Source organism: Aethalodelphis obliquidens, unplaced genomic scaffold, assembly GCF_003676395.1.
Source record: "Aethalodelphis obliquidens isolate GAN/ISIS:26980383/991018 unplaced genomic scaffold, ASM367639v1 scaffold131, whole genome shotgun sequence".
Lineage (NCBI taxonomy): Eukaryota > Metazoa > Chordata > Mammalia > Artiodactyla > Delphinidae > Aethalodelphis > Aethalodelphis obliquidens.
In genome coordinates, this window is record NW_020838075.1 from 794,195 (window position 1) to 813,695 (window position 19,501).

General features: G+C 49.3%; 1 protein-coding gene across 1 annotated transcript; it reads left to right on the forward strand.

Moving 5' to 3' along the window:
- The first annotated feature begins 4,773 nt into the window (after positions 1 to 4,773).
- On the forward strand, positions 4,774 to 16,424 carry SFTA2 (surfactant associated 2). The gene is made up of 5 exons (XM_027099518.1): positions 4,774 to 5,400; positions 6,109 to 7,215; positions 14,517 to 15,738; positions 15,987 to 16,075; positions 16,213 to 16,424. The coding sequence occupies exons 3-5, from the start codon at positions 15,678 to 15,680 to the stop codon at positions 16,297 to 16,299; spliced, it is 237 nt and encodes a 78-aa protein (XP_026955319.1). The 5' UTR covers positions 4,774 to 5,400; positions 6,109 to 7,215; positions 14,517 to 15,677; the 3' UTR covers positions 16,300 to 16,424.
- Positions 16,425 to 19,501: the final 3,077 nt, after the last annotated feature.

Here is a 19,501-nt window from a genome sequence, read left to right on the forward strand (position 1 = left end):
CATGCTCTTCCCTGCTTCCCTTCTCACCTCATCTCTCGGGGTCCCTTTGTTACCCAAGATGTATCTCCCCAGCCAGTCTCTTCAGAATACTCCGGTATCTAATCCCCATTCTCACCTCCAGTCTCTGGACCTTTGTTGAGGCTGTCCTTTCAGCAACAATGCCACCTCTCTCCTCTCCACCTCTACTCCTCAGTTCTCAAGTTCAGATCTTTCTAGCTGTATGGCATCTTTCCTGATCTTTCTAAGCAGATAAGATCCAGCTTCATTTCAGTGCTCAAAAAATTCTTTGTTAGTTACTCTTTCCTGCTACCTTCAACGTGACATTACAGTTGTTTGTGTGCCTGTCAACCTCCCTGTCCGGCTTATCACATTGTAAGATTTTGAGAGGAGATATTGACTGGCCTTTTGCTCTGCACGTGCTGTTTTAGAGTTTATATACTTATGGAATGGAGCTGCCTTTCCACTGCAGAGCTGAGAGGAAAGGGAATAAATGTCAGAATCTCTATCTTTCCTTAATAGTCCAGCTCCATCCCAAATGTGACTGTGTGAGAGACTGCGGTGAGACCTCTGGCAAAACTTCCCACAGAGATTAGTAAGTAGACACAGGTGATGCGTGAGAGGATAAGAAGAGGGATGGACGGTAGGTAGAGGAGGGGGATGGGAACCTTTCATTTTGGTGATGAAGATTGACCTGGATGCAGGGAAGCGGATGAGATGACTCAACCCTTATGGTTCCCCACTGGCTCCCCCTCTTCACACACCTGAAGCCATCTGAGATAGATGAAGGTGATCCTTCTGAAAGAAAAGGATATCGACTTGGGGGTCCTGGGAGGTGTGAACAAGGCAGCTGGATTCTGGCAGGGACCGACTATGTTTATGGACAGGGAGTGAGGGAAAACACCCCTGTCAATGAACAGATGTGGGCCTTAATTCCATGGAAGAACAACCAGTGGGAACAGAAGAGATGTCTCTGATATCTAACCAGGACAGTAAGAGCCAGCAGAGTGGGAAAAGTGAGAGAGATAGCGTCGTTACATAACTGAGCTTTCCAGACTCTATTAACTCAAGGTGGCAACCAGAGCCTGGACACACTCCCAGTCACCGGAAACCACAATCCATCCACCTCCCTGCTGACTCCTTAAGAGGGTTGAGGGTTGGGGAACTTAGTCCTTGAAAGAAATACGGGTGGACGAGAAGGGGGTGAGGGTAGGAGGGAAGCCCAAGTCCCTGATGGGATTCAAGGTTGGGGAGAGAGAGGAGGGCTGAACTGCCAGGCCCTCACTTCACCAGGCCGGGTCCATTCTCTGATTCCCTCGGCAGCAATACCGACCATGGCCCTTGTTTATTGGGCCCCTTCTTGGGGCCAGGAGCTCAGCTAATTGCCTCATAGTCACTCTCTTTCTGGGTTGTCTTCTAAGGTGATTGATCTCCCAGCTCCCCACAAGGCATCTTAGAATCTGTCAATGACCCTATTTTACAGCCAAGAAACTTGAATTTCTTGGAGCAATGGTGACTTGCACACAATCCCACAGCCACAGCCATGGCCAACCTTTCTGGAACACTTACTGGGAGACAGGCAGGTCCTACGAAGGAGGGCATGTATTAACTCATTTACTTTTTACAACAACCATTTGAGGTTGAGAACTATTTGTTATTCTCCCTTTTTATAGATGAGGAAACAAGGTTCAGAGAGGTTAAGTAATCTCCCCAAGGACACTCAGCAAGAGGTTGAGACAGAACTGGAACATGCATTCTGGGCTCCCAGGACCAGGCTTTAACCGGTTAAGACCACACTATACAGCCTATAGGTCAGCCCAGTCTCTTGGGGAAGGAAGAACACTGACATTTGCGGAACCTCTGAAAGATGATGTTCATATATTTGTTTAGGGACTTCCCTGGTGGTGCAGTGGATAAGACTCGGCGCTCCCAATGCAGGGGGCCTGGGTTCGATCCTTAGTCAGGGAACTAGATCCCACATGCATGCCACAACTAAGAGTTCTCATGCCACAACTAAGGAGCCCGTGAGCCGCAACTAAGACCCAGTGCAACCAAATAAATAAATAAAGTGTACAACTCAGTGGGTTAAAAAAAAAGACCAAAAACATATATTTGTTTATTTAATCTTCACCACGAACTCGTGAGGCAAGTGTACGATCTTACTCTTTTACAGGTGAGGAAAGGAAGTTCAAAGAAGGTGAGTGATTGGCAGAGGCTTTTCACTACACCCCAGATGCTTTTCAATGTGATAGGAGATGACTGAGTATCCATGGAGTGAATAAATGTGCAGGCGGCAGCCCGGAGTGGCAAATTCCACGGGCCTTAAAGAATCAGAGGAGAGGACAGAGTCCAGGCACTATCCCTCACTAGGTTTGCATCCTTACTCAGGTCACTTAAATGCTCCGAAGCCCCATGTCCTCAACAGTAAATAACGATGATGTCAACCTACCAGTTTAGTGTGAGGACTAAAGGAAGTATGGAGCATAGAAGACTCTGGAGCATAGAAGACTCTTTAAAGTGTTTGCTGAATTCAGGTTGTAGTCTTTGAAACAATCTCATACTTTGCTCTGCTCTTCTCCTGGTAGTAAGGGGAGCCTGAGCCTGTGGCCTTGCCGTCCTGTCTTCTGCAGCTCCAGGTGTCTCTCCTGGCTTCCCCCCCCCCCCCCCCCCACCCCATATACTTCTGCGTCTACCTTGACCACACCTTCAATACCCCCCCACCCCCCACCCCCCACATTCCTGAGCCGCTTCCCCTTGCTGTGTTTTATCAGCATTGCACTCACCAGTTTCTAATGTATTACAAGTGCGGTTTACTTCCCCCAGTGGCAGGGACTTTTATGTGTTTTATTCATTGCCTAGGTCTCCAGCCCAGAGCAATGTTTGGCCCATAGGAGGCACTTCATAAGTATTTGTTGAATGGATGAATGAGACAATATTTTAAGACTGATGAAAACTCTTCAGAAGCCATGCCAACAACCTTTCATTATGCATATTAAGTAAGAAAACAAACATAATTGTGGCCTCCAAAGGTTGGGAGACCAAGGGTAACTTCTGCTATGTTAAGTAATTGAGCGCTGAGATGAAAAGATGTTGAAAGAAGGTCTCTCGCCCACCCATTTTGGGATATTGGTCGTTATTTAATCACAGGAGCCACATAGTCAATAACTAGACTCAGATAATTAGATTTTAGAATTCCAGCATCACATAGTTGTGGAACCATTGATTATAAAATCTGGAGTTGAAGCTCAAGGGATTCCTTGGTCCTGAGCCTTGAGGCAAATCAGTGACCTAACCCCCAGGTTGAGATGACCATCTCTTCTCCCCAGTAGATCTGTCATTGGTAGCAACTTTCTTTTCCTAGGAAGTTTCCACCATAAGATATTCATTTCACTGACTATAATAATGGTCAGAAAAGAACTGTTTTGGTCACTGAGGTATAGGTAGAGAGCAAAACCTGGCTTTAGCACAAGACACTGGTAGTAGATACTCAGCCTGGATAAAAGAGTAAAAACAAATCCCACAGCATCAAAACTATGTACAGTTCCAAGGGTCTGTTCTACCTGCTTCATGCACTGGTTTGAAAAGAAGATGGACATCCTACTAAGTGACTCGTGCTATGGAGTCTCTGTTAGAGCAGCCTCACGCAAAAGAGTCCCTCAAAAATGGCTTACTCCATTTGCAATAATGTGCATAAATGTTTGTTAAAGTGTCTATACAGTTTAAGTTCAATATGTGACCTAAAACACAGACATAGTAAAAAAAGATGAAAGGGAAAAACACTCAAGTGTTTGCATGGACAACTACAGAGTATTAGAAAAGATTTTCTTTTTCTTTCTAATTTTTTCCATTTTTCAGCTCTAGATTGAGCATATATTATTTTTGTCATAGAAATTAAATCAAATAACATTTACTATAGGAAAATGTCTTTTTTTAGATTCTCCTCAGGCAGGACCTCAGCCCCGTCTGTGCTTTCTTCAGTGATGATTTAATCTAGATGCTGCACCTGTGGTTCTGTGGCTGCATGATGCCGACTCTGGGGTTCTAGGATCTAGTTATCTGAGTCTGGGTATTGACTGGTCCTGTGGATAAGTGACAGGGCATACCCCAGACCTGTGGGCTAAAGGTCTTCATCCACTCCTCTTGTCACTCTTCCCTCCCTACCCTGGCCGCACCGTCTGCTGGACACACTTATGTGTCAGCCCTGACTCACACTCCACTTGCACCCTGACTCCATTCCAACCCCACCCCAGACTCAAGCCCTCCCTCACCTATCACCCCCTTGCTCTTCTCTGCAGAATCTGAGCGCCCAGCGGCTCTTCCCTCCCCACCCATCCCCTCCATCCCAGCCAGCCAAGCTCTAGCGTGGCTGTCTCCCACACCACACACACAGAGCCCAGAGTGTCCTGCTCCAGAATTCGGATCTTGAGTGTGCCCTGTGCCTGTCCTGTGCCTCAGAGAAAATCTCCCTCAAAAGTGAATGTGAAGAGGGGCTTCCCTGGTGGTGCAGTGGTTGAGAATCCACCTGCCAATGCAGGGGGCACATGTTCGATCCCTGGTCTGGGAAGATCCCACATGCCTCGGAGCAACTAAGCCCCCGCGCTACAACTACTGAGCCTGAGCTCTATAGCCCGGGAGCAACAACTACTGAGCCTGTGTGCCACAGCTACTGAAGCTCACGCACTCTAGGGCCTGTGCTCCGCAACAAGAGAAGCCCCCACAATGAGAAGCCTGCGCACTGCAGCGAAGAGCAGCTCCCGCTTGCTGCAACTAGAGAAAAGCTCGCATGCAGCAACGAAGACCCGACACAGTGAAAAATAAATAAGATAAATAAAATTTAAAAAATAAAAATAAAATAAACTGTAAAAAAAAAAAAGTGAATGTGAGGGAAAAAAGTGAATGTGTGTGGAGATGATTCAGGACTCATCCCCTTCTGACCCCTACGAGTTCCTCTTCCTCAGCAGCAGCAGGACAGGAGAGGAGGGAGAGCGGCAGGTGAGACAATCAGCCTGACAGGAAGGGGAAGAGAAGGTGCGCGGGACTGGGTGGTGGGCGGCTCAGGGCGGCTCTGATGCCTCTGTCCCCAGACCCTCGAGGTGGGGGGAAGGGCATCAAATCAAGACACTGCTGAGACCCAGCAGAGACACTTAGAGATTCCTCAGCCCCTGCCCCTGCCCCTGCCGTCCACCATCTGCCCAGTCACCAGCTCGCATCCCCTCCGGCCCCAGCGTGACCCTGAGCTCAGGGAAGGAGAAACTTCCTCTAACATCACCCTCGATCAAATACCATTGGAAGGATAAGCTGCTGCTTCCCCTGCCCACAGTGCTGCCCAGAGCACCCAGACTCACAACCTTCCCGGGTCTGGTTTGGGATCATCGACACTGTTACCGTGGATGACCCTATGCAGTACGTAGAGAGTCTCCCTGAATATATTTTTGCCAAGTGTCTACCTTGTAAGACCCTCCTCTGAATTGCCCAGGCCCCTCCAAGCTGCCCCTGTGTTTGGACATCTCTGCTCCCCAAGTTCAGTCACAAAACTCTCTTAACTAAGTGAACTAATTTTGCAATTTCACTTTATCTTATAGGGTCTATTTTGCTTGTCAAATTTTCTTTTCTTTCTTTTTTTTTTTTTTAATGATTCAGCCCCTTTTTTTTTTTTTTTTAATTTACTTAATTTTATTTATTTTTGGCTGTGTTGTGTCTTCGTTGTTGTACTCTGGCCCTCTCCAGCTGCAGTGAGCAGGGGTCACCCTTCGCTGCAGTGTGCGGGCCTCTCATTGCGGTGGCCTCTCTAGCTGCGGAGCACAAGCCCTAGGCCTGGGCACCCCAGCAGCTGTGGCTCGCGGGCTCTAGAGCGCAGGCTCAGCAGCTGCGGCGCGTGGGCCCAGTTGCTCCGCAGCATGCGGGATCTTCCCGGACCAGGGCCCGAACCCGCGTCCCCTGCATCGGCAGGTGGACTCTTAACCACTGCGCCACCAGGAAGCCCTCTTTTCTTAAATTTTTATTGGAGTATAGTTGATATACAATGTTGTGTTCATTTCAGGTGTACAGCAAAGTGAATCAGTTATACATATATGTATATCCACTTTTTTAAAACCATTTTTCCCCCTATAGGCCACCGTCAAACTTTTCTATATTCACTTTCTTACCAAAGCCTTGGGATGTTTCCCAACTGTAAAACGGGGATAAAACCATACACACCTTATCGAGTTGTCGTGCGGATTAAATAGGTAAACACAGACGAAGTGCCTAGAACAACGCCAAGCACATAGTAACTTCATGTCAGCCAGGCGGCATCCTTCCCATTTTACAGAAGCCCAGACTAAGTACATGGGCCAGAGTCAGGGCTGGAACCCAGATCAGAACTGAGCAGGGCTCTTGGGAAAGAAATGCACCTTATGCCCCCTGAGGACAGCGGCGGGGGTGGCATGGTGGAACCCCAGCTTGCCTCTGTGACTTTGGACAAGCCCTTTACCTCTCTGAGTCTCATTCGCCTCACTATAAAATGGGACATTACTAACCACCTCAGGGGATTTGAGGACATGAAATGAGATGAAGTACCTCCCTCGAGCGCCTGTGAATTCCCTGCACAGAGCAGGGGCTCAGGGAGTGTAAGATCCCTGCCGCTGCCTACCCAGGACTGCCAGCCCAGCCAGCGTCTTTATCCAGACTAAAAGAAGTCCCCCTCTGGTGGCTGCAGCCTTGCAGGCCATGTCTTGAGGAGCAGCGCATAGGCTGTAATTCACCTCTGACATGCCCCTTAGATGGCGAACTTGAGCAGTGTACACCCCAGGCAGCTGTATGTAGTAGCTCCGAGCCCACCCCCTTTCCCACCACATAGTCGCTTGCTGTTCATTTCTGTGATCGGTCGTTCAACCGTATGAATGCTAAGAAACAACGCCTCTCTATTTTCTATCCCCCCATGTGATGATGACCCCTTCGTCTCTGAGGGCACCTTACCTGCCTCCCGGGAAGCTAGAAGGAAGAGGAAGCAGCACTGGAGGCGAAAGATGGAATGGATGCAGTGGGCCGGCTGAGCCATGTTGGAGATGGATGGCTGCTTGAGGCCATGGGCTGGGGTCCCCTCAGCTTATATGGGCCCAGGTTTGACGTCATTGGGGCTGGGGCCCGTCAGGCCTAAATCTTAAACAAATGGAACTGCCCCACCCCACAGGGGTGCCCTGATAACGGGAGACCGCAGCTGCTTCGTCATGAAGTGAGGTACGTGGATGCCTACTGAAAGGGTGGGATCTGGGGGCAGGGAAAGGCAACTGGGAGGGACAGACTCCTGCCCCAGCCCCAGTGGAAGGTGAGGGGTTGGGTGGGCAGCCTCCAGGGTTCTGGGCAGGTGGGGAGCAGATGATGGGTTCCAGCAGGACTGAGTTCTGCCTGGGGCCAGATGGGGAGGGGGCTGGTTGAATGCCTGGATTCTGGGAAGAGGTTCAAATTCTGGTTCTTCTCCAGCTGCACATTCCCCCTCCCACTTCTCTCGTGTCAGCCCAGCTCTCCACACCCCTTACTCACACAAGGTCACTCTTTTTGCCCTGGGTGGAGCTGTCCATGAGTATCAGGTGAAAGAGCAGAGAAGGGGGAAAGCCCTCACATAGCAGAGACAGGTGCTTCCAGGTGTCCAGAGATGACACAAGAAGTGGGGACAGTGGGGGCAGTGGCGGAGACAAGACAGCTATGGAACCCCAGGGACTGACATTCCTCACCAGGGATGCCAGCAGGTCCAGGCCACCCAGAGGCACTGAAGGCAAGATCTTTGGCAGAGATGCTCAGTGGACAGGGGCTCTGCCTTCCCTCTCCCCCCACCCCGTCCTCTCCCACCTCAGCCCAGTGACAGTCTCTTTGCCTGCAAGCCCCCATCCACCCCTAAACAGAAAAGCAGACCTCTCATTTCTAGGAGCTCCCTGGAGTCTCTCTCTCCCCTTTGTCCTGATTCCATGCCTGAAGCAAACATTAGCTCAGAGACTGTCAAAATTCATGCACTGCGTTCCCAAGAGACAGTGGCTGAGGCTGGAGTAAGGGGAGGACAGGCTACCTGGGACTCTAAGGAGAGAGAAAGCCATGGGTCCAGGTGTCTCAGTCACTGCCCCTATCGCCCACTTAATTTGTTCACTGTGGGTCTCCGCTACTGGAAGTCAGCACCCTGAGGTCTGCTGCCTCCCCAGCACCTGGGACAGGGCCTGGCACACAGGAGACAATCAATAGTGTTGACTCGGCCGAATGGAGTGGAAGCCAGGGCTGGCTACTGCCTCTAGGGGGACGTGGAACAGGCAGAGGGAGTGGAGAGGGCTGGACCCAGAGGGCAGGAGGCCAGGGCCCTGGGGCAGTGGGGCTCATGGGAGGACTAGAGGGCCAATATGTGAATCCGTCTCAGTACTTGGCATGACTGGTCCCTAAGCCCTAGGCAGGGCTGGAATGGGAGGGAAGAGGAGCGGCCAACTGCTCGTTAATGCAATTAATGGGAGATTAATTAAGCTCCATGGAGTCAGGCGCCTAACTGCTCAGAACTGGGCAGCCTTCCTCCCAGGCAAAGCGTCCTGAAGGATGGGGAGACTGAGGCAGAGGCAGACCCCCTCCCCTGCGGCTTCATCTAGATGCAGGGCTGACTGATAACTCCTGTTTCCACTAGTCTGCTACCCCACGCTTTCCCCCAAGGACCCAGGCCTCAGTAGAATAAGGGACAGTAATACTGCTTATATCACAGGGCTGCTGTGAACTAAAATATGTACAGTACCTGGCACATAATAAGTGTTATTTAAGTGTTGTTATTATTATACATTATTAGTTATTATTAATGAGGAATATGGAGCACAGAAAGGTTAAGTAACTTGCACGAGGTCACACAGCTATAATGACAAAGCCAGGATTCAAAACCCAGGTTATAAACTAACTTCACAGAGTTGATTCTTCACTGCCTAGAGCTGAATTTAGCACCTCCATGGGCTGGTCAGCCCGCAGCGCTCCCAAGCCTCTCTTTCAGTGGCCCCAAACCCCCATTCCTGCCCGGTCAGTGTTTCCTCTCAGCCACCCAGACTGCAGTTCCCTTTTCCCCTCATCCCTCCCTAAGTGTGGCAAGCTGTCATCTTTTACCCTGAAGCCCCTGTTCTTCTCAGAGTTCTGGGGCACCAGGTCCCAGCTCCACTGGCCTCAGGGACCCACACATTTGGACCATAGCTTCACTCACCTTTTTTTTTTTTTTAAGATTTTTTTGATGTGGACCATTTTTAAAGTCTTTATTGAATTGTTTACAATATTGCTTCTGTTTTATGTTTTGGTTTTTTGGCTGTGAGGCATGTGGGATCTTAGCTCCCCTGCCAGGGATTGAACCTGCACCCCCTGCATTGGAAGGTGAAGTCTTAACCACTGGACTGCCAGGGAAGTCCCCACTCACCTTTTTTTTTTTTTTTTTTTTGCAGTACGTGGGCCTCTCACTGTTGTGGCCTCTCCCATTGCGGAGCACAGGCTCCAGATGCGCAGGCTCAGTGGCCATGGCTCACGGGCCCAGCCTCTCCGCAGCATGTGGGATCTTCCCAGACCAGGGCACGAACCTGTGTCCCCTGCATCGGCAGGTGGATTCTTAACCACTGCGCCACCAGGGAAGCCCCCCACTCACCTTTTTGATACCATACAATAGGCTGACAGTTGCTGCCACCAAAGTGAGAGTGATCAACACAATGGCCCAGTCAGGGACAGAGCCCTTCTCCTGTGGCTTTGGGCCTGAGGAACACAAGGAGACTTCAACCCCCTGACCCCCACTGCCCTCTGTGACTTTCCATCCTTCCTTCTGTGACTCTGACATCTATGTAACTCTAAGACCACGTTTCTCTGTGGAGTTCTGTCTTGTCATCTCGGGAACAGAATCTCAGTGGAGGGGGTTTTAAAGGGCTTCACTCCAAGCCCCAGTCAGCTCTTCCCAACACCTGTGGATGTGTCTGTCAGTCTCTAAACTCCTCACTGACATCCACGTCTCTCCATCTTTCTGAACCTTCCTCCATATCGCAGGCTCTATTGTCCGCGTCTCTCTCCATCTGTGATGCCTCTGCACTGTGAGGGTCCCTGGGTGGGTCTCTCTCCTTCTTCTGAGCCCCCCTGTCCTCCCACCGCCCCACACTAACTCTGATCTCTAAGGGGAGCCAGAGTCGGTTGTGTGTTTTCCCTCCACTCATTTCCTGCCCTCGGACTGCCTGATGGGGAGACTAGGATTGAAGGGGAGGGGAGGAGGGAGACAGAGGGAGGAGGGAGGACAGAATCTGTGGAGGGGATGCTTGTCGCCCTGGAAAGACAGATTGGGCCACGAGGAGTAAAGTTGAAAACCTTTTGAGGAAGCAATCAGGTAACCAGACATCTGGCTGCTGGTCGAACCAGAGGCTTGAGGGGGAACCGAAACCCTTTTAAGTATTGGAGACATCCTCAGACATACTCAAAACACAGTTGAAAGCAGGTCCTAATGCCTGTCCCTACACTCCTCTCCAGGAGCCGAGCTGCCTGCAGGTCAATGACCCAATGCAAACAAGAGCACCTTACAGGTCGGGACGCTGAGCTCAGGTCGGGACGCTGAGCTGGTGGCCGCCCCAGCTGTGGTGGCAGTGGAACTTCCTGAGACAGCTCCACTTGGTGTGGAAGTCCCAGGCACAGGTGAAGCAGTTCCAGGGGCTGTTGTGGCCGAGAAAGATCCCAGAAAGGCAGAGGGGAAAACAGCTAGAGGAGATGTGAGTGAGAACAGAAGCAGAAATTCCATCCAGTGCCCCCTCAATTGAAATCCTAGCAAGTTTTTGGTAGAAATTGACAAACTGATTCAATGAAAATGAAAGGACTGAGAATAGCTAAGACAGTCTTAAAGAAAAACAAAAGTGGAAGACTTACACTAGCAGACCTCAAGTCTTGCTGCAAAGCTGCAGACATTAAGGACTGTGGCACTGGAGTAAGAACAGACAGAACAGGAGAGAGTCCGGAAATAGACCCACACATACATGGTCACTTGACTTTTAATAAAGGGACTCACACATTTCAATGGTGGGGAGAGAGGGAGGGTCTTTGAAATGAATTGTTCTGGGGCAACTGGTTATCTGTAAGGGGAGAAAAGGAATCTTGACACCTACCTCACTCCATACACAGAAATTAATCTGAGATGCATAATAGGTTTAAATTTGAAAGCAAAAATAATAAAGTTTCTGGAAGAACATGTAGTAGAATATCTTCATGACCTTGAAGTAGGCAAAAAAATGTCTTAGGCAGGATACAAAAGGCACTAAGAGAAAAAGTTGATAAGTTGAAAAGCAGAAGGGGAGCCTTTTTATAGCCACCAAGGCCAGGATACTGCTTCAGTGAGGTTCCGGGGAACTAACAACTTACTCAGGGCTGAACACAGGAAGCCCCCACCCAACGCCATGGACCAAGCCAAAGAGTTCTTCAGAGATGGACTGAGCAACAGAAGTATCACCTGGCAAAGCTGATACCACTCCTGTCGTGCTCCCCAAAATGGTCAGATCTAAAGTCTGAGGACTGCTGGGCAAAGCCCCAGATGTTGAAGAAACTGAGAAACTCACAGAGATGGTAGGGAGACCTGCAGAGTTATCCCCAGAGGCAGTTGGGAGACCAGCAGAGACATCCCCAGAGGTGATGGAGATGCCTCCAGAGTTAGAGGTCCCCAATGGGATCAGCTGAGCTGTTGGAAGAAGAAGAAAGACGATAAGATGGTGTTAGAAGAGTTGGCCATCTCCCTGGGTCCAGAGTCCACATCTTGATCCCAGTGCCTCACGTCAGAGCCTAGGTGCTCACCATAGCCAGCCAAGGCCTGCAGGCCCAAGAGTAGCACCAGTGCAGCGTCCATGATGCCCGCTGATGTGTGTTTCCAGGACTGTCTCCCCACCTCTTTAAAGGCTTTGAGGCCTTATTACAAGTTTCGGGAGAGCCAGGTGTGCCGGGGCCTCCATCAACACCAGGATCTCCATCCCCAGGGAGAGGCCACCAAGCTGTCCCTAGGGGACTAACCTGTCCCAGCCTGATCCCAGGAAGCCCTGGGTGAGGGGGAGAGTAAGATCCTGAGGACTCCCCTACCAGGCTCTCAGGCTCTTTCCGGATTAGGGATCTAACCCCCAGGCCCAAGTCAGTCCCCAGCCGAGGCCCTCTTCAAAGGGAAGAGACCCAGGTGTCCTATTTCCCAAGGTCCTCTTGCTCCTAGAAGTATAACCATTGCGGGTGAGGATATACGGGTCCCTTGTGGAAGCAGGATTTGGGAGCTGGGTGTGGGTGGAGAACGTCACTATCTGGGGACTGCATCTGACTCTTAGGAGAGCCCAAGGCAGGGCAGGAGGGTGAACACCTGAGTCATCCTTCATTCCCAATGGCTGCAGCCCACAGAGCTTTCCATTTGTTTGGCTGAGAAGGGGTGACTGGAGAAGAGAGACACCTGGTAAGACAATCATCATGTTCAGAGACAGTGCAATGAGCAAGTTCAGAACCCAGCTCTAAATCCACCGCACCGGAATCCACCACTTCTAAGCTGTGCAGGCTTGGGCAAGTCACATGACCTATCGAAGTCTTCGTTTCTTCACCCCTAAAACTGGGACTTCAAAGGGCCATAATAAGCATTAAAGGAAATAATGTTTCTAAGGTGCCTAGCACGCAGAAGCCTCAGCTATGATTACATGGAAAGAAGAGGGCCAGCTGAGAAAGCCATGGGCATGCTCCCACTCTCCTCTTAAGAGGACTCAGATGCCCCAAGGCATCTCTCTATGTTCCCACCTTCTCACCCGTGCTCTTACCTCCTATGTCTGATGATCTTTTTGTCTATTAATTCTTCCCACTCTGAGCTTCCTGCTCTCCAGTACAAGTCTGGGAGCCCTGGGATCACACTTTGTTTACTTTTATGGGATAGACAGTGTCTCCCTGCATCTCTCCATTTCCCTGGTCCTGCTTTTTTTTTTTTTTTGTAACATTTTTTTTTTTTTTTTTGCGGTACGTGGGCCTCTCACTGTTGTGGCCTCTCCCGTTGCGGAGCACAGGCTCCGGATGCACAGGCTCAGCGGCCATGGCTCACGGGCTCAGCCGCTCTGCGGCATGTGGAATCTTCCCGGACCAGGGCACGAACCCGTGTCCCCTGCATCGGCAGGCGGACTCTCAACCGCTGCGCCACCAGGGAAGCCCTGTAACATCTTTATTGGAGTATAATTGCTTTACAATGGTGTGTTAGTTTCTGCTTTATAACAAAGTGAATCAGTTATACATATACATATATTCCCATATCTCTTCCCTCTTGCATCTCCCTGCCTCCCACCCTCCCTATCCCACCCCTCTAGGTGGTCACAAAGCACCGAGCTGTGGCACCTGTGCTATGTGGCTGCTTCCCACTACCTATCGGTTTTACATTTGGTAGTGTATATATGTTCATGCCACTCTCTCACTTTGTCACAACTTACCCTTCCCCCTCCCCGTATCCTCAAGTCCATTCTCTAGTAGGTCTGTGTCTTTATTCCCGTCCTGTCCCTAGGTTCTTCATGACCTTTTTTTTTTTTTTAGATTCCATATATATGTGTTAGCATACAGTATTTGTTTTTCTCTTTCTGACTTACTTCACTGTGTATGACACACTCTACGTCCATCCACCTCACTACAAATAACTCAATTTCGTTTCTTTTTATGGCTGACTAATATTCCATTGTACATATGTGCTACATCTTCTTTATCCATTCATCTGTCGATGGACACTTAGGTTGCTTCCATGCCCTGGCTATTGTAAATAGTGCTGCAATGAACATTGGGGTGTATGTGTCTTTTTAAACTATGGTTTTCTCTGGGTATATGCCCAGTAGTGGGATTGCTGGGTTATATGGTAATTCTATGTTCAGTTTTTTAAGGAAGTTCCATACCGTTCTCCATAGTGGCTGTATCAATTTACATTCTCACCAACAGTGCAAGAGTGTTCCCTTTTCTCCACACCCTCTCCAACATTTATTGTTTCTAGATTTTTTGATGATGGCCATTCTGACTGGTGTGAGATGATACCTCATTGTAGTTTTGTTTTGCATTTCTCTAATGATTAATGATGTTGAGCATTCTTTCTTGTGTTTGTTGGCAATCTGTATATCTTCTTTGGAGAAATGTCTGTCTAGGTCTTCTGCCCATTTTTGGATTTGGTTGTTTGTTTTTTTTGATATTGAGCTGCATGAGCTGCTTGTAAATTTTGGAGATTAATCCTTTGTCAGTTGCTTCATTTGCAAATATTTTATCCCATTCTGAGGGTTGTCTTTTCATCTTGTTTATGGTTTCCTTTGCTGTGCAAAAGCTTTTAAGTTTCATTAGATCCCATTTGTTTATTTTTGTTTTTATTTCCATTTCCCCAGGAGGTGGGTCAAAAAGGATCTTGCTGTGATTTATGTCATAGAGTGTTCTGCCTATGTTTTCCTCTAAGAGTTTGATAGTGTCCGGCCTTACATTTAGGTCTTTAATCCATTTTGAGTTTATTTTTGTGTATGGTGTTAGGGAGTGTTCTAATTTCGTTCTTTTACATGTAGCTGTCCAGTTTTCCCAGCACCACTTATTGAAGAGGCTGTCTTTTCTCCACTGTATATTCTTGCCTCCTTTATCAAAGGTAAGGTGCCTGGTCCTGCTTTTGACTTTTCTCCCTGACTCTGCCTAGGGTCCTCTCTGCCTCCATCCCTCTGTACAGGGGCCCATTGGTTTTGGGGGGAAGAGGGAGAAGATGAAAAGGGAGGCAGCTAAGAAGACAAAGGGCATGTGCCTTTGTGCATTCTAGAGGGTTTACGTGACAAGTTTATCAGTCTGTTGAGCTTACCCCTATGTCTGGCAGAATGACGGATGGGTTCTAATCTCTCTGCTACTGACTGTGTGACCTTAGTAAGTCATTTACCCTCTTTGAGCCTTTGTTTCCCAGTTTTTAAAGAAAGAGGGTAAAGTAGATGGGCTCCAAATTCCCTCTACAAATCTGTCCTTGTGTTTGCCATTCTGAGTGCCTTATGAAAGGGTGTTGGCTGGGAGGATGAGGGAGTCCCTTTTGCCGTGAGTGCACAAGGCAGGGGGTGGGGCAGATATCTGATGAAATTCGTGTCCCTGCCTGAGTAGCTAGGGTATTTTAGAACAACTAAAACAAAATATTCAAAGACGAAAGTTCCCCCTTACCCAGATTTCTCACCTAGAAGGCCACTGTGGCTGCGGTAACAGAACACCTGGGTTTGGGAAGAACTTGTCCTAATCCACCCCTCCATTTTGGGCCCACATTCCTGAGCCCTTCGGTGACATGGATGATAGAAATTAATTGCAGTTAATAATTAATCCCTAAAGAGCAATGAGAGGCCCAGGCTTGGGTGGGGCCCAGACACCTGCACAGAGGGACACCCTCAGCTTCCCTCTCTGTGTGACCAGGGACCCACCCCCTCAAGCCTCGAGACATGGGGGAGAAGTGGGGCACAGGATCGAGGAAAGGGGACCACCCTCTATTTCCCCAGCAGCCCAGTGAATGGCCCTCTCCTGGGTCCTTAGAGCCAAACTGAGAGAACTGGCAAGTCCAGTTACCCAGCTTCCCCCTCCCATCTCCCCACACACACCTGTGCTAAGGATTGAGTGGGGAGTAGGAAGGCAGGCCAGTTAAGGAGAGACCAGCAGGCCTTCAGACATCTCTTCTGTCCATCTGAGAAGCAAGAAGCGATAGAGCCGCGATGGGGGCTGGGCTGTCCCTCTTCATCCTCCTGACCCTCCTCGCCAGCTCACAGGGAACAGGTAAGGTCTGGAAGGCTAGACACCTGGGTGCCCAAGACAAGGGTCCGAGAAAGGGAACGAGAGAGATGGAGGCACCCTAGTCCTGAGCTCCTGAGTGTTCGGGGCTGAACTCCTGCAGCGAGAGGGTCTGGAAGGGCCTCGTCAGGGAAGAGGAACTCGGGTGGGCGTGGGGCAGGAGGGGTTGCCCGCATCTCTGAGGGAATCCAGCCCTGGTGGCTGGGCCCTAAGCTGTGCTTTTGGATCCCTAGGGTCAGAAATGACTTTGCAACTGAAGATGAAGGACTCCTTTCTGGCAAATTCCTCCTATGATTCCAGCTTCCTGGGACTGCTCGAGAAGGTAGTCCTTGGGGAGGGAAAAGGATGGGGCTGTGTGAACTTGGAGTGCATTTGTGAGTCAGCTTGGGCCTCTGGCTGTCTCTGGGGTGTGAGTGAGACCATCTCACACCTCGCCCTCTATCCCTTTCTCTCCCTCAGCTCTGCTCCCTCCTCCACCTCCCATCAGGGACCAATGTCACCCTGCATCATGCAGGATCCCCACACCACGTCACCTGCAAAGTCTGAGAGCGGTCGAAGCCTGTGCCCTTGTTGGCTGGGGCATCCCGTCCCCGGGGTGCAGGTGCAATGCCTGACCCCATCTTCCAACAGGCCCGCACCCTGCTGAGTGGCAGTAAATATGCTGAGCTCAGCGACTTGACTTTGTGGGTTCATGAGCAGAGGGGCCGGCAGCAAAATGGAATTGGACACTCAAGTCTCTGACTCTCCCTTGTTAAGCAGAGGGTTTCCAGGGTGGGTGCTCTCTCCTAACACCAGTGTCAAAGGCCAGAAGGAATCTGGGGAATTAACTGCTTGGACGCACACACACACACGCCACACACACATACACATGTGCATATACACACACCCTTCAAGCTGAGTTCTTCAGAACACCTGGGAATAAAGAAAAGGAACATTTATTGAAGTCCTGCTTTGTTCCAGGCGTGAGGCTTTCCCATTTCAATGCTTGCAACAATCTTGCCTGTAGCATAATAGGTTTCATTATCTGATTTTACAGATGAGGAAATTGAGGCTTAGCGAGTGTAAGTCACTCACTGAGGTCCATTAGCAGTGGAGAGATCTGACACCAGACAAATGCCTTGGCTTAAGCAAGGTTTTAATTTCATCTCCCCCTGCTTAAGCTTTGGGACTGGGGGCTCAGGAACCTCAGACAGGGAGGTGAGCAGAACACCCCCAGGATATGGGCCGCCTGACCAAGGGATCCACACAGGTCAGTCTGGGTAGGAGGTGGCGTGGGGGGCCGTTCAGGTGAGAGATGAGGGGTTCAGCTTGTGGGAGGATGGCCAGCCTGGCAGAGTGGTGGGGAGAAGAGGATGGGTGCTCTTGTGCTGGTAACTATGGGAACGTGTAGTCCCACAGGCCCACTCTTAAATCCTAGGTGAGTTTCTCGTTCTCTTAGAGCCTCCATTTCTTTACCTGCCAGATGAGGATAATGAAAGTACCTGCTTCCTAGGATAGGTCTGAGGATGACCTGGATAAGTTACCTAGGGCACTTGCCATGGTACCTGTCAGAGAGTGGACCTGGGAGGTAAGGATCGTTATTAGGGTGGAAACCTGGTCCCAGCACATAAATCCTAGTCCCCCAGGGGTCCTCATTCTCCTGCCTTTTTTTTTTTTTTTTTTTTTGGCTGCCCAGCTTGCCGGATCCCAGTTGCCCAACCAGGGATTGAACCCATGCTCCCTGCAGTAGAAGTGCAGACTCCCAATCACTGGGCCGCCAGGAAATTCCCATCTCCTGCTTTTCTTGAGGCAGGTACACATCTGACTCCACACTCAAGATGATCTTGACTTCTTACCGGCTGTCTCAAAATGCAAGCATGCTGCCCAGACTTGACCATGTGGAGGGCATTGGTATGATTGCCTCCTGTTGTCCACAATACCTGTCCTACCAACCCCGCTCCCCCTCCCCCGCACACCATCACCACCATATGAAACTAGAGACTGACTCCTTCGGAGGGAGGGGAAGACAACAGTTCCATATGGAGTATCCCTGAAAATGAGAAAGCATAGTAAAACAAAATTCCTTTAGTTTCCTTGACAATTGTCCTGAGACTATTGGCCTGGAGGAGAGGTAGCTGGGGGCTCCAGAGGGCCCCAATATTTCATGACTGGCCCCTAGCCTGCACTGGTGGGCAGGTGACACCCATGGGTCAAGTGAATAGGCCCCAAACAAGTCAAGGGATTAAATGTCTGGATCTCCAAAAGGCTGGAGGAGCAGATAGCTAACTGCTTCTTTTAATTTTTTTTAATTTTTATTTTATATTGGAGTATAGTTGATTAACAATGTTGTATTAGTTTCAGGTGTAAAGCAAAGTGATTCATCCATACATATACATGTATCTATTCTTTTTCAAATTCTTTTCCCATTTAGGTTATCAGAGAATATTGAGCAGAGTTTCCTGTGCTACACAGTAGGTCCTTGTTGGTTATCTATTTTAAATATAGCAGTGTGTACATGTCAGTCCCGAACTCCCAAGCTAACTGCTTCTTAACCTGGTTCTCGAATCTCAGGGCCTGGGATCACAGGGCTGTGATTTCCAGATTCTTTTCTCAAAGAATTCTCTTCCCAGACTCAAGGCAGAGCGGGGCAGTAAAAAGAATGCTTTGGGGTTCACTAGACCAGGGGTGGCAGAGGCTGCTAACTTTCCCCTAATAGTCATTCCCCTCCTTTTGGATAGTCATGTAAATATTAGCTGAGCACATGGCTATGTTACATTTCCCAGCCTCCCTTGCAGCTAGGAATGGCCTTGTGATCAGGTTCTGTCCAACGGGTTGCAAGTAGAAAGGAAGTATGTATACAACTTCCTGGTAATATCTTTGACAGGAAAGTCACTTCCTTTCCTTTCCCTTCTCCCAGAGGGAAGAAAACAAAGTCTTTACAAAAGCCTACAAGGTCCTAGACCAGCACTTTACAATAGAACTTCTCATCATGATGGAAATGTTTTATTTTATAACCTGCACTGACCAATATGGTAGCCACTAGCCACACGTGGCTATCAAATACTTGAAACGTGGCTAGTGTGACTGAAAAACTGAATGTTTAGTTTTATTTAATTGAGATAGTCAAGTGGCTACCATTTTGGACAGCACAGGTCTAGATGATTGCCTTGAGCCTTCCCTGATCCCTACCACATCCCTTACCTTCCTGAGTTCACCTCTCACTCTCCCCACCGCCCCCTACCACCTCCTTGCTACTCTTTGAGCTCTCCAGGTGTACTCCCATCTTACTGTTTTGCTCTAGCTCTTCCCTCTACCTGGAACACTCTTCTCCCAGACACCCACTTGGATGTCTTTACTTAAACCCCAAGTCTTTACTCCTGCAAGTCTCTACTTAAACCTCACCTTTATAATGAGTTCTGCCCTGACCCATTTCATATTACAACCTGCCTCCCCGCAACACACATATGCACCGGAGCCCCCTACCTTATTTCACCCTTTTCCCCCCTTGCATTTATGACGTTCAGACACACTAGTTTATTTATTTACATGTGTTATTTCTGACTCTCCCTGCTAGAATGAAAGAACTACAGTGGCAGAGATGTTTGTTTCATTCATTGATGAATCCAACGGTCCAGAATACGGCCCAGCATATAATAGGTGCTCAAGAAATACTTGTTGAACTGGGGGAAGGGAAAAAGGAAGGTGCTCACTCCCTCCTTTTCCTTTCCCTCTGGGTGGGATGTGGATATAGTGGTGGGAGAAGATCTTA